General features: G+C 47.8%; 1 protein-coding gene across 1 annotated transcript in view; it reads left to right on the forward strand.

The window, feature by feature from the left end:
- Positions 1-455: 455 nt before the first annotated feature.
- fibcd1b (fibrinogen C domain containing 1b) overlaps positions 456-25,691 on the forward strand; it is a gene marked incomplete at its 3' end in the record, with an annotated part of 54,022 nt that continues 28,786 nt past the window's right edge. The window contains exon 1 of the mRNA XM_076013867.1: positions 456-827. Within this exon, the coding sequence (XP_075869982.1) occupies positions 756-827 (72 nt within the window). The remainder of the gene's footprint in view (positions 828-25,691) is intronic.

Below are 25,691 nucleotides of genomic sequence, written 5' to 3' on the forward strand. Positions count from 1 at the left end.
TTTTTTTTTTTTTCTTTTTCAAAGGAACGCAAGGAACGCGACACCCATCCCGTCCTATCCCACGCCGTCCCGTCCTCACCTGTTCGCCACGGACTGAACAGTGTCCCGGCTGGCTCAAAGTGTGCTGGAAACGTGACGTTGGAATGCTGTGAGCGCCATCGGGTCTGAGGAAGATCTTTCTGGTGCCCCTTGTTGTGGAGTTCTTTTTTTTGTTGTTGTTGTTGTTTTTTTTTTTAAAGGACTGCGCCCATCGCTTCTGGGATTGGGTTATCACGGTTCATCGATGTACATCTCCTTTTATTCCCCCCCCACCCCACCCCCCGGCAAATTGAGTTGCAAGCGTGGTTGAAGTAACAAACGTCGGAGCCTGCGGTGATTTTTTCCTTCTTCTTCTTCTTCTTCTTCTTCCCCTCATTCATTTTTTTTTATATATTTTTTTTAAATCGTCTGACTGGAATAACGCGCGAACAAGCGGGAGACTCACGGGGCATTTTTGGGTGCGTAATTTCTTTCTATCGCGGCGCGTGCCGCAGAAGTGCAGCTTGCTCGTCGTCTCCCCGCCGCCGCTGTTTGCGTCGAATAACTAATATATATATATATATATATATTTTTTTTTTTGCGAGTGGAGTGGTGCTCAGTCGCCGCCGGAGACTTCTCCTCGCCTGCATTTCCTCCCCCCCCCACCACCACCCAACCTTTATTTCTTCGGTCGCCTGGAACGAACGGGCGGATGACATGAGCAGATTCTCCGTAGGATGGTAAATGACCGATGGGGAACCATGAACAGCTCTTCTGAACTCGAAGATGGGACTCGGCATAAGAACCAGGTATGTTCCACTTAAGGGCACGGCTGGCGCAGTTGCTTGGCGCAGTGTTACCACTCCTGGTTCGATGATTAGGATGATATTGATTTTTTTTTTTTCTTTTCTTGTTTCGTTTTTTTTTTTTCGTTTTTTTTTTTTTGAGGGACGCCGGAAAAGTATGAGCTTTGGAAAAACCCGATTCTGAGTCTTCCGATCGACGTCTAAGTTCCCATGGGTGCAATCCGTTGGCTCTTCGTTGTGTTAATTGGAATACCTGTCGCGAGGCGGCGGCGGCGGTGGCGGGGGGGTTTAAGGTGTGTGTGTGCGTGCAGGGGGCGCTAAATCTTTGCAAATTTCCTTCTGGCTTGCGGTTGAGTGTCTGGGTTAAAGAAAGAAAGAAAGAAAGAAAGACCAAAAAAACAAAACAAAAACAAAACAAGACAATCGGTGCTTGTGAAAGACCGAAAACGTTGCACGTCATTAACACTGTCTCCCAGGCCACTGAACGAATTAAGGCAGGAGCGTGAGTGCGTGAGTGCGTGCGTGCGTGCGTGCGCGCGCGTTCCCTGCCAGCTCACTTTGGTTGGTTGGGGTGGGGAGATTGGTCAGTGTGTTCTGGCAAGGTCAGCAGAGGGTTATTGGCGTCCCCCATGGGGGAGAAGTCCCACTCATGGAAATACAGAATCAGATTTTCTACTGAGATTGACACCTTTTAGAGAAACGCCCCCCCCCCCCCCCCCCCCGCCCCGGCCCCGCCCCCCCAAAACTCCCAACACACCTTCCACATTTAGGAGGCTGGATTTTGCGCACCTCACGCAAAGCAAATGTGTTGGGGTGACATTTGCTCCGAAGGTTTTGACATTAAAAAAAAAAAAAAAAGGGGGGGGGAGCGAAAACACGGCGATGCACTGAAATAGCTGCTGCTATTTGAACAGGAGAGCACCGGGGACTGCGTGTCGCGATTCAATATGACATGTTGATCTCAGGCGTGGTTAGGAAAACAGATCCATATTTCTCATTGCTTCTGCTGCCCTAAGAGCTGCACTTAAACATGTGGGCTGGTGTGGGAGAGGTGGCGCTACTTATTCATAATGAAGATTTTATTTTTCAAACCTTTCTTGTATGTATGTATATATTCATTCGTTTATTTATTTATTTATTTATTTTCAAATTGTCAGATGTGGCTTCCTGTCTGCCAATTTCACTCTGTGAGTCACTCACACAGTGGCAGCCAGACACTGTGATGGAGTCCTCTCTCAGGGGTCGGGTTACATTAGAATCAATTGACAGAGAGCTGTGATTAATTTTTCATGTTGCAGTCGGAGGGGAGGGATAGAGGATTATTATGATTTTTTTTTTTAATCTAATCTGTACTTAGAGGTGGGGCTGACTGATCAATGACTTAAGAGGATGTGACCAACATTTAGCTTCCTGCCTGCAAGCTGCTTTGCCACTTTCATATCCACTTAAAGGCCATGTGAATTGCAAATACATCTAACCGGTGGTTTTCATTTGCATGTTGTTGCTGTGTCGATGCTGTGTTTATGTGTACAGAAAGAGACAATCATTTCCTATTTCCTATTCCTATTTTAGAAAGGATAAAATGAATGCTTGGAAAAAAAAAAACGATGGCAAGAGCAGCAGCAGGAAGCAGAGCTGGAGGTAGCAGAGATTAAACCGTTGTGGTTCTCATGGGGAGTGACCAGGATGGATAGGATCGGGAAATGGGGACATCAGAGGCGTGCTAGGTGTTTTGGTGATGAAGACAGAGAGGCCCGACTGAGATGGTTTGGACATCTCCAGAGGAGGGGAGGCGACCATATCGGAGGTTGGAGCTGGCAGGAAGGAGGCCTGGAGGAAGAGCAGAGGGAAGATTTATGGATGTAGTGAAAGAGCACATGAAGTTATTTGCTGCGAGAGAAGAAGGTGCAGCGGACAGGGTTAGATGGAGGCAGATGATTGGCAGTGAGGGGAGGGAGGGTGGGAAGGGGGCGGAGAGCAGCCCCAAAGGAAGAAAGAGGGAGAATCGACAGAGGTCAAAAATTCCAAACAACTAAATGATGCTCTGATGTGCTGAGTGTAATGCTAAGAGGATGAAAAGGCAAAAAAAAAAAAAAAAAAAGAGTCCCATAACCCCAGCACTCGCTCTGAATCAGACAGGCATCAGGGGGAAAGCAGGAAGAGATGAGTGGTTGTGGGAAATGGGGATGTTTAATGTCGCTATCTGCCCTGCTATCCCTCTATCCCCCCATCTATCTGCCTCCCTCTCCTGCTGTTGCTATTTTGCTGTCGAATACAGACAAATAGACAACGCGTGCGCGTGTGTTGAGCGTGCGTGCGTGATCTGTGAGACATCCCGGCCCCTCTTTGTAATCTTGAGCGCTAACAGCAGACCTTTATCTCCAGCGTTGTGCTATTGACACAGTGGTTTCCGACCCAGTGGGGTGGTGGGCTGGTTCGGTTAATAGAGATCTCTCGTGCTCTCTGTTTGTTTTGGCAAGACACACGGGGGGGAAAAAAAAAAAAATTCTGGCCTGGTTCCTGTGTTTTATGTTTTGTTTTTTTTTCTTTGCGGTAACTAGGTTGCATTTCATTTGTCGTGAAACGGTGCGAGCTGCCGTCATCCCATGTGTGTCAGATTGGGTAAAGTTGAGATTCTACAGCGGCTGAGAAGAAAATCAGACCCCCGGGTTGTCATTCATTGGATATCATGACATTTAAGAGCCTCGTGTATTTGTTTCAATGACAGCCCTTGAATGATTAATTATCCACAGAACTGCATGTGTAGCCCTCTGCATACAGCCTTCCTCATCTGTGCCAGCTATTTTTCTTTCCAAACTTCCGCGTGATCGGAAAGGGACACAAGGCGGAAGAGTCGGCTGCCGGGGTTGCCATCACCCTGGGAAAAATATCAGCTAATTTCCCTGAGTCACCGCATAACGAGGAGCTGCAGCAGTAACACCTCCGTTGAATCCATTGGAAAGCAATTGCGATTTGACTCTATTTGCATAGTGATGAGGACGGCAGGGCCTCTAAACATGTTAATTATTCTCCTCTTACCCAAGATTTCTTCGAAGGAGCATAATTCCATACATGACGCACAGCAGGAGGCAATGGTGCGCTGTAAAAACCCCCCCCCCCAAAAAATTGGTATTTTGCATTTTACATCCCGCGCCAGGTTTTCTGTGAAGCCGCAGGTTTTATACTTTCACACCGGAACCCTTAACTCACAGAGAGCAGAGAGAACATCTTCTCTGTAGCATTACTGTGATTACCCTCAATGTGATGTTCAACACACAATCACTTCTTTCCTTTCGCCATGCCAAGTTTACTTCATAAAGATCTTTCAAAAGTTTGCTCAGTCCGCATGGGGACAATAAAACAATAGATGCCAAAATCGACAGAAGTGGAGGGATTATTTTGGTTGCCTGAGTGAGGACGTCACTGTAGACCAGCGCCAAACTAAGCTGACAGCTGTAACTTTTGTTTAGCAAACCCACTAAAGCATTATGGAGAAATGCTGGACTTACGTCTGGCCACGCAAACTATGTTATGAAGAGAAGAATTTTATTTTTTATTTTCTTTGGCCTTATTGCCAGAGTTTGGAGGCCAAATGGAGCCTTCTTGGACGGGCATACCGTGTTTTCTTGTGTTCCCCCCGCTCCCTCAGTCTTCTGCTTGCCCGTGCCAGCGCTTCTACTGGACCGCGTGTTACAGAGACTTGGAGTTTCTGACGCAATTTCCAGCTAGCTGCACAGCTGGCCGCAGCCCCAGAGCCCGAATAAGCAAAGGATGCAGTCCTCACAGCTTAGCCGCCATCTGCTTCTCTTCGTACCTGCAGAGGTAAACGGCCCATTGCCTGGGACGTGCTTGGAGAACGGAAGTCTTTTGGGGACGTTTCTGTCGCTGTATGTCTTATGTTTGAAGGACTTTGGCCACAGTTGATCTTCTTGCAGCCTTGCTCCCTCGCGCTTCTGCTAATTGGAGACAATTTCTGACTTGAAATCTGTGCGTGGTACGGACGCTTAGGATATCTCAGCCATCGCGTGGCTTGGAACAAGACCACGACAACTGTGCCGGAGTTCGGTATGCTCTGCTGGCGTTATATGGGTCCGCAATGGTCAGGTCAGTTCTTGAACACGTGTTCACAGAGCCAAGTAGCAATGAGAGCGTGTGCATGCAGGAGTTCATCCTTAACGTCGGCGTTGTAGCGACGGTCACAAGCTGAGCCGACGTCCTCTGCAGTCAGACCATGATTCTTCAGCAGGGAGACGGCAGAAAGGATTCGCAACGGAAATACGGCACGATATCAACACTGAAGAAAGCTTTCGGGATAAAATATAATCCGGGAAATGTGCGATCACGCTGGAAGGGCCCGTCGTGCAGTGGAGTCCTTTGCATTGTGCTCCCGGAATGTTACTTACATCAGTGTGCCGGGCATTGAGGCCGTGCAGCACACGCGCCGCGCCAGTAAATTTGGCAAATCAGTTGAAGCCCTACTGCCCTAGATGGGACGCCATCCTCGGGAAGCTAAAGGCTAAAGATAGCGACGGTAAGCCTTAAGCACAGGAGGGCACGAGGAAAAAGGAATCAAAATGTTGAAACTAATGAAAGATGCTGGGCCGTTCAAGTATTCGAGAAAATTATGGAACGCGGCCATGCTGCCGAGTTGGCTCATTGTCAGCCGCAGCGAGGAGAGCTTCTCTCAATGTGACCATCTTGATGGGATGGAACTGATGGTTCTAAAGTATTTTTTTATTTATTTATTTATTTTTTTTAACGACAGCCACATCGCCATGGCAACATTCACCACACTTTCACGCATACAGCGTGTTCCCCGTGTGTGCAATACCTGCCTGCCATATATCCCCATTCATAACACGACCACGCATGCACAGAAAGTCCGACTTCCTGAGCTGCGAGCGCGTATACATACAAAGGAATAGCTGGAGCCATCGGAGTGCAGCGTGGTTGCCCGCTCTAGTGATCAATAACGCTCTGAGAAACTGCAAACTTTCCAAAGCTCTGAAAGTACTGTTTGTGCACGAGCAGGGTATCATGGTTCGCTACGCCACCACGTTGGCTAAATCACTAAAAAAAAAATATAAATAAATAAATGCACAGACACTACATAATATAGCGGAGGATTTATTTATTTATATTTTTTTTTTGCGATTTGTTGGAATCTTATCGGTCAAGCTTCGCTGTAGCTCAGTGGAGGAACATAAAAGGATCAAAGCCGCAGAATTGTAACATAGCAACATAGCGGGTTTTTTCTTCTTTTTTTTTATGTTTCTATGATACTTGTTCATCTCAAGCATATCAGACGGCTGGATAAAGCAGAGAATTCTTCTAGTCGAAAGCGCGCACTGTGGTGACCCGACTCGAAATGATGTTGGGTTGCACGCCAGCTTTGATCTGCGCTCACACACGCGCACCGAAACGTCATCTAGCTAGGAATTACTAATCTGCGCTAACTCACGCTAATACCATCACGTGTGGTATATGTATATGTATATAAATATACAAAGACAAATGTATATAGATATTTATATTTGACTGTGTCGAGAGAGAGAGCTTTAGGAGTGTTGCTTCAGTGTTCCACTAGATTTGATCAGTAATAATAAGTTCCCAAGGTACATAAACACAGCTGATGGGAGGTGAGAGACTATGTGTGGCAGCGAGACGCACCTGGATGTAGCACCACAGTGTTTATTTCAAACCTAATATGAACTTTGTTGACTGTTGAGAGCAGCTTTCACACCTCAGCATCCCGGAATCCAGCTCCCTTGAACACCAGACAGTTTGGACAACCACCCGGTCCTGAAGACACCGTCCTAACAGTCCGGACATTTCAGACTTTACAGTGGTTTAAACACTATTTCAAGTGTTGCTGATTGAAGACTGATTGTCCATATGTTCCCGCTGTACGTAGTGTGAGTAATGGGATGGCTGCGTCTTTTTTTGGGGGGGGGGGCGGGGAGGAGGGTTTGAGGTACCCTTGTCCAACTAATGAACCTGCTGAGTTGGCTGGAGACGGAGGCGGCAGCGTGGACCCAAGCAGAGGGAAAGCAGCGAGGCTTCTGTGGTTCAGTGGGCCTGTGATTTCCCTGCGGGGGTCCTGCGAGGCAGCAGTGCAACTCTAACAACCTCGCTCAGCTGGTGTGTCCCCGGCACCGGCCGGGGTGGCAGTCGAGGAAACACCCACCAGCTAAAGTTTTCAAGCCCCAAAGAGCTTCCTGTGCTTATTGGTTTGCTCACTGTGTGTGTGTGTGTGTGTGTGTGTGTGTGTGTGTGTATGCCACCTGCACAGATGCACGCTGGACTTTTGTCCACCGCTGGCAAGGTTGCAAGCAATGTAGAATACCACATGTCAAAGTGTCCTTGGACAAGATAGCGAGATGTATACATGTATGTGGAAAAGGGCAGAAAAAAAGAAAAATACATTATTGAAGAGTCTGTTTACTATTTAGAAGCTAAAGCTTGAGGTTTGGGCGACCGACAGTGCCTTTCTGGGCTCTCTTCCAACGCCTCCAGCTAGGTTTCATCCTCTCCGCCATCCTACCCTCTGAGGTCACCTCGCTTTGTCCCCTTTCTGGACACACAGAATCTCCAACACAAGTCAGTGTTGGCAAAAAGCTAAACCAGAGTGTGTTTTGCAGACGGCTGTAGACGGAGGGGTTTTCACGCCGTTTTCTGGACGTCCATTGGCATCAAAGGAAGCCAGCAAGTCTCCTGCCGCTGGAATCCGGCGTGACATTGAAAAATGGATGTGTCATGGGAGCTTTAAGTCGTGAGAGAAGCGGCGTGTGTGTTTATATACAGTGCCGCTCATCGATCCTTTGCCGTCCAGAGAAAGGAGTCGTCCCAGAGCGGCGATTGATCGATTCCCATCTTTTCAGACTTTGAACCAATAAGAAAAAAAACAAAAACAAAAACGTGCACTACTTTTGTGAGCGTGCACGTGCCGTCCTTGCGACGCTCCTTCGACGGCTTCTCTCGAGCTACGAGGTGGGGTTGGGGGGGGCAGTCGGGCCGTTTGTCAAAAGGAAAAGATAAAGAAAAAAACATCCCCGCAATCCTTCATTGTCATTGATTTCACTTTTGCGCGGGCTGCCTCACAACAACGCTGCCTCTTTAACAGGCGCGCGGCGTAATGACTCCAAATGACCTCCGCGCCGCGCTCCGCTTTTCATCTTGCAGTGGGCGAGCTCTCCGGCACCGACGCTTTTCTAATCACCTCTCGTCTTTTTGATCATTTATTTATACACACGTTCGCAAATGAGCTGTTTTCTTGTCCCGCGTTTGGGGGGTGGTGGTGGTGGGGCGGTGGTGGGGTGGGGGGGGTCATTTTGGAGGAGCGCGAGCGCGCTGGCAGATTCACGCACGCGCCTCGTGAGCAGCGAAAGCCTCTCCAATCACTCCGGCGCTGTCGAAACCGCGGAGGTCGGAACCTGGAGTGTGGGACCGCGGTGGGAACGTAGGCGCAGCGAGCGCGTGAGAGAAGTGCGAGTGTTGGTGGATCAAAGCGGTGACGAGCCATTACTGTCAAGTCGTTGTGTAAGTGAAGAGCGCTTTTCACATGGCAAATGATCCCGGCGCCTTAATAAGGGCAGCGCAGGGGGTTTTTTTTTTCCCTTTCTTTCTTTTTTTTTTTTTTTTGTTTAGCTTCGTGCGTCAGACAGATCGAGCCGTATTGTGTAATATGCCTGCTAGGTAGCCACGTGAAAAAGTTTTTTTTTTTTTCTTTGTTATCAAACTTCCCCCTCTGCTGCTGTCGTCTGACCCTTGAAACTCCTCTCTGCCCTGTTTTTTTCTTTTTTTTCCCTCCCTAACAAACCCTGTCTCTCGCCGGCACAAAGGGACGCAGGTTCTTTAATTCCTTCTCGAAAAAGAGAAAAAAAAAGTGATGCAGTTGAACGACGATCGGGAAGCCTTGAGAGAAGGCGACGAAAAAGGGGGGGCAGAGCGAAAGGACAGGAGTGAATGGGTTGATACAAAAAAAAAAATGAGAGACACAGAATTTTGGGGTGGGTTGGGGGGGCGAGTTGAATAGAGAGGACAAAAAGGGAGGGATGAAAAGGAAGGATGAATCACAGCGAGCAGGGCGGCGGGCTAGCCAGAGGCGCGTGCACCTTACGCAAGATGACACAGATGGAATCCAGGCGCGCCGATCCAAAATATCTCAAAGAAGGGCTCGTTGTCGTCAGATAGACGGGGGGGTGGGGGGGGGGGGAGCATGGCGCTGCCAGGTTGAGAGCGATTCTTCCCTTTCCCGTGCAGTTCAGCCCTCGGGTCCTTTGGCGGCCTCCTGCTGAGAGGCCTTACGCTCGCTGAGGACTCGCTCGCAAGCAGACAGCTGGAGTGGGAAGTAATTGGACGGTTTGATTCCCAAAAAAAAAAAAGAAAAAAATAGATTTTTGGGGTGTGCACAACTGGGTGACGGCGCGCCCGCGCGGCTTTGGCTGGGATCGTGCTGGAAGGTCCCGCACTGCGCTAATTGCGCCGATGTTTGCTAACAGTAAGGCTCTAAATAGACAGTGTTTTAAGGAGATCTCGATCTAGAAATAGTTTTGATGTATTTTGCTTTTACTGTGACTTTGGGTGAGGCTCTTTCACTGGACTCTGGAGGTGAATAACAGGTGTAGGATTCGAGAATGAGTAGAATGTGCGACCTTTGAAATTGCGTATATGAGCATGGACATGATGTTATTGCTTGAGAATGAACAACTTCTCCTAAAAGGTTCGCAACAATGGTGGTGATGTTCAACCAACCCCCCCCCCCCCCCCAAAAAAAAAAAAGATTAGAAACAGGAAAAAACAGCTGTGCATCACCATATCTTGCTCTTTTTGTCATTTGAGGTTAAAATGTTGCTGAAGAAAAGAAAATACCTGGCATTTCTCATGGCCTAATGCACTCATGCACTCGCGGTGGCGGCGCACAGTGCGCATAATGCAGGCGGTCCCTCTTCCGGCTGCGTCTCTCAGCCTTTGTTGATGAGAAGAAAGTGAAGCCTGGAAGGAAACATTAGGAAAGTGCAGCGCTGCAAGGTTATATTCTCCTCCCCCCCCCCCTCCCCCGGGTGTGTATTGATAAAAGTGTCAGTGAGCTGACCTGATGAGTCTGGTTTTCAAGCGTGGACGGGGCTAAAAGTGCGAGAGTGAGGAGGAGAAAGAGAGTGGACGGAGGCGCGGAGATATTAAATTACCGGCGGGAGGCGAGATTCAGCCTCTTTCCGTCTGTCTGTTGTGAAGGGGGGTGGGGGGTCGGGGGGGGGCTGTGAACATAAGAGGAAAATCATTCCAAAATAAATGTTCTTTGTTCGCCGCTTCTTGTTCAATGTGGGAGACAATAAACACCGTTCCACCAGTCCCGTCCAACATTGCTCCTTTCCGTGGAGCAACACTTTGTTCTTTTGACTTTCAATACAATTCGCTATTTATAGCCATATAACTCGGAAAGGTCCAGACAATGAGCACTGGATGCTTGGTGTTCTGACTCAGGGAAGCATGATCACTATTTTCCAAAATGACAAACTTTCAAAAAAAAATTAAATAATAATAATAATTAACATTGGTGCGCTTGCTAATGTCAGTATCACTAGCTAACAAGCACTCTCCTACACCGGCACGTCATGTCACCGCTTTGTGTGTGTCAGCCTATTGTCCTTGTAAAGTACTCGAGAAGAAAACACAACCCCGGAAAAAAAAAATCAGCTATCGTACGTTGTGTCATTGCAACGGGACGACTCCGTAATGTGAGAGCAATCTCACAGAGACTTTTATTTATCAATCTGGAGGTGGGAGTGAGCGCAGTCTAATCGCACGCACTGCATTGTGCATGCAGGGTTTTGAAGACCGGCACGGACACTGCACTGCGGTGTAATACGAGAAGAAACTGAAGAAGCATGAGATCACAGTGGTGGCGTGGCTGCTGAAATAGGCAGACCCAGGGTCGAGGATTCGCAAGCAGAATATCGGCAAATAATGTATTTACCTCCAATGTTCCTTGGTCGTGCGTCTGGAAGCCGGGGGGTTTTGTGAATATTGCACTTTTGCTTTCGTAAATGAATGTTTTCGGAATGGCCGTATTCAGTTGTCGTAGACGTCAACCAATTGAGACGTCCGGAGGTCAACAGCTTGGCCTTTATCGCGGGATGTCTCTAAAAGTGTGGTTGGAATCAGTTTTGAAAGGGAAGTGTTTCTCATCACACGTTACAACGTTAAGGCTAGACCGAGTCTGAACCAGTAGCTTTAGTTTTATTCCGCCAGTTTCAGCTGAATGTTAATAATCGGCAATTATGTACCCCCCCCCCAACCCGCCGTCCGTCCGTCCGTCCAGCATTAGTCCACACTGGAACCAATTTGGCTGCAGTCGTTATTTCCAGCACATCACGTTGCATCTGATATCCTTTAATTCCAGTTTTTTTTTGGTCGCCCAACATAATTATCCACTTTCCAGCTCACAGAAGTTTCTCCTCTTTCCGTCGTTGCGTCGGAAAACTTTGCACGCCCGGCAGACTGAACCGTGATTAAATAGAGGATTGTTTTCATCTGGCGGGAAAATAATTTCTGCACGCAGCTCTGGGCCTGGTTTGACAAATCAGGGCCAATAATTGTATTGCACTCATTGGACTGCGCTAATGGCGGCGGGCCGTGTTGATGACTTGCCCGTTCATTGCTCGGTTAAATCAAGCCGAAACGACGCAGCGGAGAGCTCACCTGTGAGGCCGAGGGGAGGCTGGAGCGGGGCTGGAAAAGTGGTGGAGAGTGAGCGCCCCCCCCCCAACCCCCCCAACCCCTCCCCCTTCCGCCATATTGCGGCCAGAAGTGTTCAATTTCCTCGTGGCGATTCCAATCTCGGGAGCTAAAGCGCCGCACTCACGCGACCATCGAGTCCCGATCAAATCGAGACAAGAGATTAAGGGGGCGGCGGCTCCGAAGGGAATAAACTTCTTAATGGGCCTTTCTTCTTTTTTTTCTTTTTCTCCCTTTTTTTTTTTTTTGGTCCACTTGTCATTAATCAACGCAGCCAAACACTTGTGCACTCAAGCGCATGAGCAAAACAAACGCACGCACAAGCACTCGCACTCACTCGCACAAGCACTCGCACGCACACGTACGCGCACACGCATGCACGCATGCACTCGCTCGCTCTCAGGGGAGCGGGCGGTGACGGGTTGCGTGTCGGACCAACAGTAAATAATAAGGTCATTAATTAGAGTCTGAAAAATCCCGGTGAATAATTTATGCTAAAAGAGAGAGGTGGGAGGGTGGCGGGGGTAAGGGAAAACGAGAAAAAAGATTTAATCAAGCAATCAGTCGTAGCTCGCCGCCGGATCTGGAGCAGGAAGTGTGCCACGAAGATGATAGTGCAGTTCCCTTCACGTAGGGGATGTCTGGCGCACATTCTGGACCTCATTGATGCCAGACTGTGGCGTCTCGCCCGCCGCAGACCTATTATCTCCTTTTACCCCACCCCCCCAAAACTCACATTGTTTGCCCTCCTCTGAGCCGAATGGAGCGGCTTCCTCGGCAACCCGACTTCATACGTTTACCTGCTTAATGACATGCTGAAGGTAACGTTGACAACATAATAGCATCATTATGGGGCGGGCGCCATCAGGTGTCTCAAGGATAATAGCGGCATTAATTGCCCAGAGGGATGAAGCGCGGAGGATTTCATGTTGTCCATATTAAGCAGAGGACTTGTTGATCTGTGGACCGGTGGTGATGGATGAAGGGTCGCCGTGCTGTGGAACCATGTTGGAGTTCTTTTCCGTCTGTATAGGATACAAGGATATATATGTGTGTATATATATATATATATATATATATATATATATATGTATATATATATATATGTATATATATATATGTATACAGTACTAAAGAATAAAAATATACTCTCACATGCAAATTGCTCATAAAAAGTGTACTTTCGCAGGTAAGATCGGTAAGATCCAGTTTGGCTAGTTGCGAACTAAGCTAGCGTCGTATCAGTAGTCCAAAGCATCAGCGTTGTACCTACATTCGCCATGAACGCGATGCTGTGATGTACCCTACAGTCTTTGACCGTGTCTGTATGCTTTAGCGTCTGTGTCATAATTGTGCGGGTGGCACCACTGGCTGCAGCCAAACAAAAAAAAGGGAGACGGCATATGTGAGCTTGACGATGAAGTTGCCAAGCTCCCCCTTTTTTTTTTCAGATGCGCGCCGCGCAGACGCTCAAGCGTCGGAGTTAGCGAGCCTCTGAAGTCCTCTGTTGCGTTCGCCAGCATATCGCCGCCGCTTCCGCTCGGGCAGAAAGAGTCATGAAAGAGATGCATTTATCGCAGCGGTCCCATTAAACAGTCATGACAAAACTCATGGCTAATACATTAACATACTTAGCGGCCGACATCCAATATTTATTGGTCATCAAAGTTTCACCCTGCGCGTGCCATTATTCAGAGTCATCGGGAGAAAAGTGGCACAATTGAATAAATGAGGAATGGTGGCAATTCATTCCCATTGGCATTCTGCTGTTCAAAAAAACAAAAAAATCCCATTTTTAAATTATTCAAGCATTAAATCAATCCAAAAAAAAGTGCCGCATTGATTGATGTTGGAGGAGGGAAAGAAAAAAAATAAATAAATAAAAATCCCCACCCTCCAATTCCATTTCTTTTTTTGCAGGAAATAATATGCATTTATGATTTGTCCATCTAAACAAAGGAGCCAGAAGTACCCCCAACACTTGGAAGTGGCGATGTCATCTGCCATCTGCCGCGTGCTTTTCATTAGCGGGAGGGAGGAGAAAACATGATGTTAGCTGCACACTTTCCCATTGCATCTAATTTCGGGACAATTTCCGACGGCGTGCAATATTTCCCGTTTTTGGTTCGACTTGTTTTTCTCCCCCCTCTCCCCCCGCCCCCCGCCCAGCTTTGCACATTCTGCACCTCCTCTGCAAGACCCCGTGTCTGTGCGAGATTGGATATGGAAATGTCAAACGCTGCAGATCGCTAGTTTCTGCTGATGTTGTGAAACTTGGCGGTGGGACATGTCCCGCGGAGGAAACAAGCACGAGGCCTACCAGCACATAAACCGGCCACACACACACACATAAACATTGGGTTGGGTGGGGGGGGGGGGTTGATATAGGACATCATAAAAGCCAAGTGCAGTGGATAAGACATGTTAAAAGGGGGGCTTAATGAATTTTGCATGAAATATCAAAATGTATTCATTTATCTTGATGGCCCTGACCTGAAAGAAAGCTAAAAGCTCATCAGTGCTGTTTATCATACACAGGGGTGCAGTGATGCTGATGCTAATAGGGAAACTACCTTCGTCGACAGTCTGCAGGCCTCGGGACGGTCCTTTTGGCACCTTGACGACGCTGACTTAATGATACTGCTAATCACATTTCCGAGCTTCGTTGTCCATCCACCGCCGTCGCTGCCGCCGCCCGAGTCCAACGCTAGTCTGGAGACGTCTGGCCAGTGGTGTTTATCGTTAAGTGTGGCTGTTTGACCATTTTAAAAGAGAGATTTTATCAGCGGACTTTTACTGCTGCAAATTGAGCCTAACGCAGCAGACTTGTGAGTCGTCGTTTGGTTTTTGTTGGGGGGGGGCGTGTGTTAAATAGTTTCAGTTTGACCAGCGTTGGCTTTAAAGCGGCTGCATTTTATTGCTTTTACTGGCTGTAAACGGCCCACCTTTGCGGTCAAGTCACTAAAAAAAAAAAAGAAAAAAAAAGACGAGCGTTAAAAGCTCCTCTCCTTCTTTCCTTTCCTTTTGACTGCAAAGCAACGTTGGCGTTTGCCTATTTGCCAGCTTGTCAAGCTCGCCGCGCAGTCGCTCCCGACGTTAACGATGCATGGCGTAGCTCGAGAAGGACGCCTGATCGCACTTTCTTTCATCAACGAGTCAAGACTTCACCCGGGGTTGCCTTTTCTCTCGTAATTGGAAACACGGCGAGAGCCCGCATGCTGCCTGCGCCGTTCAGCGGCCGCACCGCTCGACGTCGTGTGGTGTGGACGCGCCCGCTAGATCTGCGCTAAACGGGTTTGATGGATGTTGTCGGATTTTTTTGTTTTCTTTACAAGAAAACAAAGGCCTGTTTTTTTTTTTTTCTTCCCTTTACCCGACATATTCCGCTGTCAAAAGTAACCCTGAACACAACGTCTTCCTTTCTCCGCGCCTCCGACGTAACCTGAATGCTGAAAGCACAGACGGGCGGGTCAAGGCGACGTCTCTATTTTGTCCTGGAGCAAAAGGAACATCTGGTCCAGCTCCACTGTGTCCTGATTTGTGTTTACGTTGCCTTCAACGAGCGCTGAAGCCGCCTCGCTGAAGGCAACGTGAAGGCGTGGAGATACGAAGTGGAGTTCTCCGAGAAGCCTTCACGCTGGAGGGGCTTCTCGGAAAGATCCCGCTTTTCTGATCTTTACAAAGTCCATTTTGGTGTGATTCTTTTTATTTTTTTGGGGGGGGGATAACCATGCCCCCGAACTGTTTTGATTGGTCCCTGCAACATCTCTTCTTCTTCTTTTGCGTCATCTTGTGCTGTTTTCCCATCGAGTGCGCGGCCTAGCAGTCATTTACAGTACATCATTTAGACTGAGGATTAACACCTGCCACACCTGCCACACTTTGTCCTAATGGCAAGTTGTCAAGCGGAGACTTTGAAAGTCCACTTTTGGAGGTTTGGATTGCACATTGAAAAGACCACATACGCAGGCTAAGAAATCTAGAGTACTCTAGAATACTACTATAATACTACTATAATAATTCAGCTATTTGTATGGCACCTTTCATTACATGAAATGCAGCTCAAAGTGCTTTACAGAGTGTAACAGGAAAAAGAACAAATGAAAAGTAAGAACATCAAACAATAAAAACATATGTATGTATATATATATATACATATACATATACATATATATATATATATATATATGTATATGTATATGTATATATATATATATATATATATATATATATATATATATATATATATGAACACTTTCAAGACAGTGCGCACATGAATAACAGCACTGAAATGTCAAAAACAAGAGTGAAGAAATGGCCCGTACTTCAAAGTGAACCCTATGCCTGTAGCGCGGCTAGCGCAGATTATCCACATGATTATCCCTGAGCCACCAAAGGTGGCGCGCTGGAGGGAGAAGCGGGAGACTTTGCAGTCACCAATCAAATGAGTCCGGGCTGTGGTTAACCCAAAAACCTCCCTAGGAAAAAAAAAAAGAAAGAATCTCTGTGGGTGAGGGCCATGTTTGCACCAGTGGCTCAGGATTAAACTGGATGGCAAACATGAAGAATTGCGAGATGACAACCCACCGAATGAAAACAAGTTGCTCTTAATCGTCTTTCTTCACAGCGCCCTTAATTAATCCCTCCCACTCCGGCCCTCTCTTGGGGGGGGGGGCTGGATATTTTGACATGCTTCTTCGAGGCATCCGCGCTCTCGGTAAACATGAGAAATCAATCAGAATGCGAATATTTCTGCAGGCCCTCAGCTGGCATTGATTGCAACAGGGGTGCGGGGCTGGTGGGGAGGGGGGGCACTGAAGATAAAGAGAAAAACACTTCAGCGCCAGCCGGAGGACGTGGACGTATAGAAAGCAGTGCCTCCGGTGGCAGGTGTTAGCGGGGGTGGCGGGCCATCAAAGCCGAGGGACGTTCGATCAGCTGACCTTTCGCTTTGACCGGCTGACACCACGTCGCCTCGGGGTCGGCGCCGGCGTCCGTCTTGGCCCGGGGACGACACTGTCGATCGGCGGTTTTATTTATCTTGATGGTCTTCGGCCGTAGTTACTGGTGGGGGTGGTGGTGGTGGTGGTGGTGGGGGTGCATGACGGGTGTAAATTCCTCACGGCTGAGCTGCAGTGATGTGTGAGTCCCGGACAAACTGTTCTCGAAAGTCAAAAGCCCGGTGTGATTTTTAACCGAGCGCACGGTCGCGGCCGTCCAGCCTCACCCACAGAACAAATGAATTACGCACGTGCTCCACTCCACGAGTAGGTGGAGCACGTGCGCGCACATGGGTTTTCTGCACACTCTCTCGATGACTGACTCTGTGACTCAAATTGCTGATGAATCGGATTCTCTATGCCGACTTATTTGAATAAGCTCAGGTTGAAGGACTGAACTATCCATCCCATCACCACTGAGTCACCTCCTCCTCTTGAAGCCTTTAAAAAAAAAAAAAAGGCTGATGCTGATTTATGAGCATCCCTTCTATTTTTTTTTTTTTGGGGGGGGGGGGGAATGCCTGCTGTCATCTCAACAAAAATAATTAGCATATTAAAGCGGTAATTTGTCCCTTAATGCATTTTTCTAATGGCTTTTTGGCTGTTTGTTGCCAATCGTGCGACCTGTTTTTTTTTTTTTTTTTCTTTAAACTATGAACAAATTATCCGGCCGTTGGCACTCGATTATGGCTCCGGGCAATTTCATATTTCATGTGTGGGGACGCTTCAGCCCGCGTGTTGTTGTTTAGTTTTTTTTTTTTCGCATTCAGCTTTATACCGTTTTAATGGCGGAGGACTTGTTTATCTAATTTTTTTTTTTTTTTTTTCCCCTCTCCCGTATAATTGGAGGAGGAGATGAGTGTTGGATGTGGAGTAAGTAAAAGCAGCAATCGCGGCCCGGCCTCACGCAGTGTATTTATATCGCGCGCTTACAGTTATACACAGTGAAGGGGAGTGTTCCGCTTGTGTGTGTGTGTGTGTGTGTGTGTGTGTGTGTGTGTGTGTGTGTGTGTGATGGAGATGAGGATTGGAGTGGATTACCAGAGATAGGATAGCGCCACTGAGAGAGTGGAATGCTGTGTTTACGGTCAATTTTCATAAAACATGCAGGCATGTCGGGGGTGGGGGGGAGGGGAGGGGGGGGTAGGAAAAAATATGTTTGTGAGTAAGCCGAGTCCCCTCCCCCGCCAACCCCCCCTCCTCCTCAGCCTCCCTGCCCTCTGAGATCCACAGGGGGTCTTAGCAGGGGGTCCGCGGGGGGCTGATTGAAAGGGTTAAAGAGGAGATTAAAGTCATAATGTACATCTGCTAATCCCCGCCACTTTGAGAGGGCGGAACAGGGAAAATCTGCCCTCAAACAGGGCAGACCACGGTGGGACGTTCGCCGGGCGCCGGGGGTCGTCGTCCCGTCGTCCCGTCGCCACGGCAACAGATTATTCGGAATAATTATCCGCCATACGCGTCTTGTCACAATTAGATGTCGGCCCGCGAGCGAGGTCGCGGGTCAAACGCGGATCAGAGCGCCGGGGATGTCGGCGACCCCGACACACCCCGGCGGCGGCTCCCGGAACAAAGTTCCGGCTTCTGTCGCATCTGTCACTCTCCGCCCCCACGCCACACTCCCCATCCCCCGCCCCCCCGCCCCAGTGGACACTCCTTCGAGGTTCCGATGCAACCCGTTGCTCCAAGTGCCGCCCCTCGGCGCTTCTCTTTGCTCTCGGTGGCTGTTTTTTTTTTTTTTTTTTACCTCTTTTCTCACAAAATGAGAATCCGGTAATGAATAAAATTGATTTATGATTTCAATCAGGGTGCTAAGCTTTCTAAATCAACTTTTTTTTTTTTTTTTTGTGGCCGAGCGCTGCAGACTGGTGACGGTGGATCCCAGATAAGGTTATGGGAAAACTGGGAATGTTTGTTTATTTATTATTTATTAATTTCTTTACTTTTTTTTATTTCATTTTAGTTCCTAAAATAAATAAATACATGAAAATACTGAATCCAACAAATTCCCTGGGGCTTGAAAGGCAAAAGTTGCTGAAATTTCAAATCATTACTTGATGAATGATTCTGCGTAGGAATGCAGACTTCACAGATGACTGCTTCTTATTGAAATACATGATTTTTTTTTTTTTTTTCTCCCTACCAGTGTTGATGTGAAAAGTCAGAAGTGTGAAAATGTGGGATGGCGAGCCAGTGCTGAACTGTTGAACCGCGTCTCCCAAAGTCTGGCTCACAGCTGCAGTCAGATGATACATAAAATTTGCAGGAGATGAGACTCGACTGTAAGAAATTATTGGTGAACATCAAGGCTTGAGCCAAAAAAAACTCTCTTATATATGTGTGTGTAAACAGTAGCGGCGGAGGCTTCGGAAAATCTTCACCCTTGGAGGACATCATGCATTAATGTCCAACAAAAAACTGTTTTTCCGGATCCATTGACAGTCACGGAAAAGCACATAAAGCCACGCTGGCTGTCTGGACAAGGCCTTAAATTGTGAGGAATATTACGACCAGCCAGCAGCTACTTTGTGGCGGCGTCTCCCTTTAAATGCCACCGCTCGCCTCCCTCAACAAGACAACCACCCCCCCTCACCCCCCCCCCCCTTTTTTTTTTTTTTTTTTTACTAGAAAAATAGATCTCGCAAAATGAAAATCTGAAAATGAATAAAACGGATTTATGATTTCAATCACAGTGCTAAGCTTTCTGAATCGACTGAGGCGGCGGCGAGTAATGAAAGTGGCCTGTGTGAAGGGAGTGCACAAACATAAGCAGACACCAGCTTGGAAGCAGGGTGGGGGTTGGGGGGGGGGGGGGGGGGTAGTAGCCGGGAGAGAGAGAGAGAGAAAAAAACTTTTGCGGTTTGCGTCTCGGCACCGAGACTTCCATTAGCGAGTCCAGACGCTTTAACTCATCACTGCTGTCCTCCCACAGGAGTTATACAGAGAAAGCTTCATTTTCTACCGTCACACCAGCGGCCTGGGAATAAAAAAAAAAAAAGAAGCTGCCGCAAGGTGCAAAGTGGTTTATCCATTATAGTGGATCAGTTGTGTGTCACTTTGGCCGGTGTGAAAAAGCGCCATTTCAAGTGAGATAATGGCCATTAAGGCAGAAATGGCAAAACTCAGAGTTCAGAATGACTGGGACGCCCATTGTTTTTCATTCTGTTTTTCATCTCATTAAAATCCTTTGGATGATTATCTGATTCTCATGTATCTGAACAATCTCAAGCTCATTTTACAAGGTTAGGGCAAAAAAAAAAAAAAAAAAAAAAAAAAAAAAATATATATATATATATATATATATGTATATGTATATATATATATTGTCTCTTCTGAGAAGTTGACTCATCAAAGATTCACAGGCTATAAAGTAGTTGGTAGTTGCAAAGCTACAGGCTTAACCCAATGTATTACTGTGATACATAAACATGAGCTTTGTGTAAGTAGTGCAACTCCTGGTTTTGCACACTGGATAGTTGGAAACCAGGTCTGGAAGAACTCAAAATTCTTCTTTATCTACTCGAACAGAGCTGAAAACTCGATTACTAAAAGAAAACAAACCTGTTTCTGTGTCTGCTGTGTGTATATTATTAATATACCAACTTTTTTTTTTCACGTTGTCATGGGGGAGACACACACGCAAGCGAGGCACACAGCAGCCGGCAGTCAGACATCCTCAAGTAACCTGCGGCAATCTTCATTCAGATGCTGTTGTCGCCCCTTAACGTGGATTTGGTGCAAAGTAGCGCGGGCGTCCCCGAGGTGGTCAGGGTGGGCGGTAGATTCAGCGATAGTTTTTAGTCCAATCAGCTTCGTCTCGGCGGGTCTGGCGGGGGGGCTTTGGCGAGCGTCGCCTCTTCCATTTAAATGCCAATTAGGCCTTGGCGCACCACTTACATCTACGGTCCATTAGATTGTCACCTATCACTATTAGGAGGCACTCTCAGCTCCGGGGCACTCTGGCAAAATAATTCCATTCTTCCCGCGTCATAATTACCGCCTTGAAAGTTTCCCTTTTGAACGGTAACAAAGGAATCTGCGCGTCTTTCTCCGTTTCACCGCGGTCGTCTCCCGTCGGCGCCGCTGCCTTTCTCATCTCGTGTCTGTTGTCTCTCAAGACACTAATGAAGTGGTTTAATCTCTAAACTCTGGAGGCATTGCCAGCAGAGGACGGAATTAATTAAGTTCCTCTGTATATGCCTTTCAAAAATTTCCCCTTATTTGCATTAAGGAAAAAAAAAAAAAAAAAAAAAAAACCTTGCCCGGCTCGACTTTCTTACGCGACTTACATAAAGTTAAATAGCATGGTGGGTACATTTTTCCACCTAAGGTTGTGTGCCAACATTTACTATCACATAAAATTAAACACCGCAAAGATAAGTTCACGACCCCTTATTTCAGGAGAGAGTGCTAATTGATTCAGCAGTGTCTTGTTGCAATGTCTCCTGCTGCCATCTTAAGACTGAATTTGTTTTACTCTCTCTCAGTGGATGTGTTTGGTCTTTTGGATAGTCTTTTACGTGAGCATTCGGTGGAACCAGCTGCTACCCCCTGCACCGTGCGCCACATCGGGACTCTACGTTCTGATTTAGACCTCGCCTACTTCAAAGCGTCCTCTGCCGTCTCTTTGCTCCGACATCTCCGCTGACCTCCCAGCGCTTTCATGGACAATAAAGTCATGTTGGCCCTGGCACTTTCATGAACAGTCAGGGAGGAGAACTCCTTTGTCTGTACCAGCTCCTCGATCCCAAGGTTTCAGACTGTTGACTCAGGATTGAAGATTTTTGGAAGAAAGTGTACCTTCGCTTTACATGTCTTCCCCCCCTGGAGTTATCTCGTATTATAGCAGCCAAAAAGCCTCATTTGAACAAAGGCTCTTCACATCGAGGGCGCAGTTTCTTCGTGAGCTCAGCTTTCGCTGACTGCCTCATAGTGGCATTGCTCAAGTGTGCCTCAAATTTCAAGTGCAAGATAACTTCTGCCCTTTTTTTTTTATTTTGATACGCAACCAATTACGGTGTCGCTTTGACTAACGTTGAGGGTAGCGTGTTGAAGGTAAAATCCTGCAACAGCAGGCGAAGGTATCAAGGCACAGGACATGAATTTCTTGAAGTCCATATTTTTCTTTGCTAAAATACTCAGCTGTATTTTTGGCACTTTTGAATATCTGTCAGTGGAAAATGAGATGCAGCTACTCAAAGATCTTTGACTCTGTCCAGAGTTCTGATGTTAACCTAATTTCTTCACATCAGTAATCTATGCTTCAACTCAGTGCACAACAGGACAACAGGGTCAAGTCAAGTCGGTGTCAAGTCAAGACTGAGGTCTTCTCCACACCTGACGCTTTTTTTTTTCTCCACACAGATATGACTAACACTGGTTTGTGTGGGTAGGGTAATGTGTGAGAGAGAGAGAGTTTGAATGGATGTTCAGCAAGTATAAAATGTAATTTGGAAGCAAAAGAATTTTGCTCTGAGACACAGTTTCTTTGCAGATCATTTGCAACGAACATTTTCAGTTTCAAAGTAGGCTGTTCAGACACGATGCCATTATCCAAGCTGCTTAGGTCACATTCATATATAAATGATTTAAAATCCATTTCAGTGGGATTATTTTTACTCATCCCTCTGCAGGGTTGTCCCTGTCATTTCTTTTTTTGGGGTTGTTTGTTTTTGCGCATTTTTCAAGCCAATAACAGCAAAATAATCATTTCTTTAACTTCTACATTTAGAGGTATATCTGCTTTGTTCACACTGACATGAATGAAATGTTTTCAAATATTTATAGCGTACTCTGAACGAGATTCTATGGTACGTGGTCATTGGTCCAAACGCTTGTCAAGTGGTTGAGTTCAGTTGTATCGCGGTTGTCCTCAATACTTGACTTTCTGCTTGCCTTCCGTTTGATCACACAAGCATCTGAGAGAGAACCTCGTGTCCCTGCAGCAGATTCGTTTTGTCGGCCGAGCCGGGCGATGCACGCTGGGGCACATCTGAAGGATTAGGGTGTTGGTTCTGTCTTTATGTCCGTTTTAGAGGCGGTTAAGTCCTTAATAATCATCTGGTGTTTAACCAGGACCAACATCCTCTGTGGCAGCAGCGGCAGCGGCAGTGGCAGCACTTACCACCCGATAGCACTTACCCAACCCGCTCGTTAGTCACACAGTGCCGTGCACACGCGGCACGGGCACGCGTTCACGCTCCGGCAAGAGGAGCCCCGTTTGTCTTCCATCATCATCATCAAAATATGATCCCTCAGCCAAGGTCAGAGAGGCAGGAGGGAGGGTTCCCCCCCTCCCTGCAAACCAACACAGACACCCAGGGAGCGGCGTGGAAAAAAAAAGGGGGCGGGGAGGGGGCAGATAAAGTGACAGCCACACACACACACACACACACACATGGGGCGTCGCACACAAGTGCGTGAGGGCCGCCCCGGTGTGGCGCCATGTGTTACTCGCGCTACAGCCAATAAGTCACTCTGCCAAGACGCAAGGCGGCGGCAGCCGGCGTGAAGCGCAGACGGCGGTATCCGTGACGCCGCGTGCGTTATTTATGAGCGTCAGCGCAAGGCACGGTATGCAAATGTGTACATTATGGAGAGGCGGCTCTTCATTTCCTCCCCGTTAGAGGGAGTGCCTGCCTTCGTGGCGCACAGCCATCAGAGCGGCGGGGAGATCTCAGAGCTGTAACGACTGCCGCGCCGTCTTTGTGCACTAAGCGCAGGGACGATGTCTTGAACGCACCCCGCGTAACTGCCACAGGAGTCGTCGGCGTATCTTAAATTGTTTCCGACAGCAATTTTAAGTGAGTGGTGTCCCATTTGGATCATGGATATCTGGCGCTCGCCCCAGAGGCAGAACGGTCTCGGTAAGCCTTGGCCGTGGGCTTTTCCAAGGACCCTCGCGGTGCGGGGGGGAGGAGCAACCCAAAGAAGGCGACGGATCCACGATTGTCAACAAGTCATTTGGACACGCCACTGCCCACGCAATCCTTTGTGCTAAAAGTCTGGCACGTTTCCGGCTGCGTCTCTGTTGTCGTCCCTCGCTCCGCGATATTTGCACATCCAAGACTGACTCAGCGTGTAATGGGAGCAAGTTTTTTTTTTTTTTGCCTGACAACACGTTCCGAGTCCCTGCGAGCTAGACGAGGCCTCGGCCGCCATAAATACCTTCGAAAGCATTAAAAAAAAAAAAAAGGTGAAGCCAGCCAGGGTCAGACAGCCGTGAAAGAGACTCTGATGGCTGAGGATGGAAGGGGCCGCCGCTGCCGCTCGGCAGTCGGAGAAATGAGCTCGACTGTCATTAGCAACAGACTTGTGAGATTGTGCAGTGCCCCCAAAAGGCCATGGCGAGAATAATTATCCTCTCCACCACTCAAAGAGCCTTTGCTTTTTGTTCAGGCTACACTTGTAAATAAGAATCTGTTCTTATTTGCTTGACTGGCTACAAAAGAAAAGGTTTTAAAAGAAAGAAATTAAAAAGAATTATGTCGTAGGAAAAATTCTCCCCTCTTGCAAAACCACACGATGATATTTTGTTTGCCTCTGCACTGCCAAACTCGGAGTCCAATGATCTGATTTAAGTCGTGCTGTAAGGAAGCAAACTAAGGTGGGATGTGAGCAGTATTGTGTCCCTGTGCTGCTTCTTTCCGTCATCCAGCGATACAGCCATGCACTTTAGGTGTGCTCGTAGCTCTGAAGTGTAAACAGGTGCAGGGAACAGGAAGGCTTGCTTGTGTCTTGACATCGGCGGCTTGTTGAAGGTTCCGACCTCCAGCTCCAGTTGTGCAGGATAGATGGAAATGAAAGAAAATGAATGGGAGTAATCGCAACGGACCTGCTGTCGCGTTGCATCGTCAGGACACAATGAAACGCAGTGACGCCCCCTGCAGGATCTCACTCCCTCGCTCAGCCTCGCCGCGGCCCCCTGACCTCACAGCCGCCGTGTTTATGCTCCTCCCACGCGCCGGCGTGCACGTCGCCCCGGACTCCCTCCCCAGTGCGAGCTCCAAGGACGAGCGACGGAGGGTAGAGCGGGTGATTTGTCTCTGAGGATTGAACTCACCCACCCCTCCCTCGCCCTCCCTCTCCCTCCCTCACCCTCCCTCACCATCCCTCCCCCTGGCCTCCCACAGGCCTCTCCGCTCTCTGCGCACCGCTGCAGTGTTGAAGGTGAACATCATTCCTCTACCTGTTTGCGTTTCGTCGTCGTCCCTTTGAGGCGATGAAGCTGATGATGTCGGGTAATATTTAACCCCGCCTTCTCCTCCCCCTCCCCCTCCCCCTCCCGCCAGCCCTCCCACCCCAGGTGGGAGGTCCATGATACGAGTGGTGTTGATAAACTACCTCAGTCTGACTCGGTCATTTTGATTTGAATGAACTCCTATTTATTAGTAGTAATAGCTTGCATTTGCATTGTGTTCTGACTTCCTGCAAACAACGCAACGCAGCAATGCTCTTCTGTATTAGACTGCAAATTACCAAACGCCCCGAAAAAGGCTTAGCTCAATGCCTCACTTAATGCCATAGTGCTTTCCCCCCCCCCATTGTAATTCTCCATAGGCCCGAATGCAATTAAGGTGCCTCGAAAGGTGGCGTCTCGGAAATAACTAATCTTTATGCAGATGAGGAAAAAGCCGAAGCTCGGAATCATCATCGTGACGTGGAATCCCGAGCAGCCTCCGCATTCCTGACTCGCCCTTGCGTATTTCATTTTTCACTCTGCTGGGTCAAGAAGAAGCCGCAAAGTTTTTGGACAGTCGTCATAAGAAAAATAGTCAATAGCAATAGAGAAGTTCTTTTGGGTTTGTCGAAAACCAGCGCTGTGGCTGGTTTCTTCTTCTCGGTTGTTGGTGGTTTTTCTCGAACCAACCCAGGCACACATCGCCACCTGCTGTATCGGACTGTGTATCGCAGATTCAAGTGCTCTTAAGTGCAACAGGATTAATTAACGGGAAAACCTCCGTTACAGCGATGCAGGAGCTGAAATACAGCACAACACACGTATCCGCATATAAATGAATGAAAGTGTCCTCTGAAATATCCCCACCCGAATCTTCTTCTCTTCTGTAGCATACAAAGCAGGCAGTGGCATAGTAAATACCCTGTTATCATATTCAGCAGCCCCAACAAT

The sequence above is a fragment of the Nelusetta ayraudi genome, unplaced genomic scaffold, assembly GCF_046127955.1.
Source record: "Nelusetta ayraudi isolate G7.1 ecotype Tasmania unplaced genomic scaffold, CSIRO-AGI_Nayr_v1 ptg000160l, whole genome shotgun sequence".
Taxonomy (NCBI): Eukaryota; Metazoa; Chordata; class Actinopteri; order Tetraodontiformes; family Monacanthidae; genus Nelusetta; species Nelusetta ayraudi.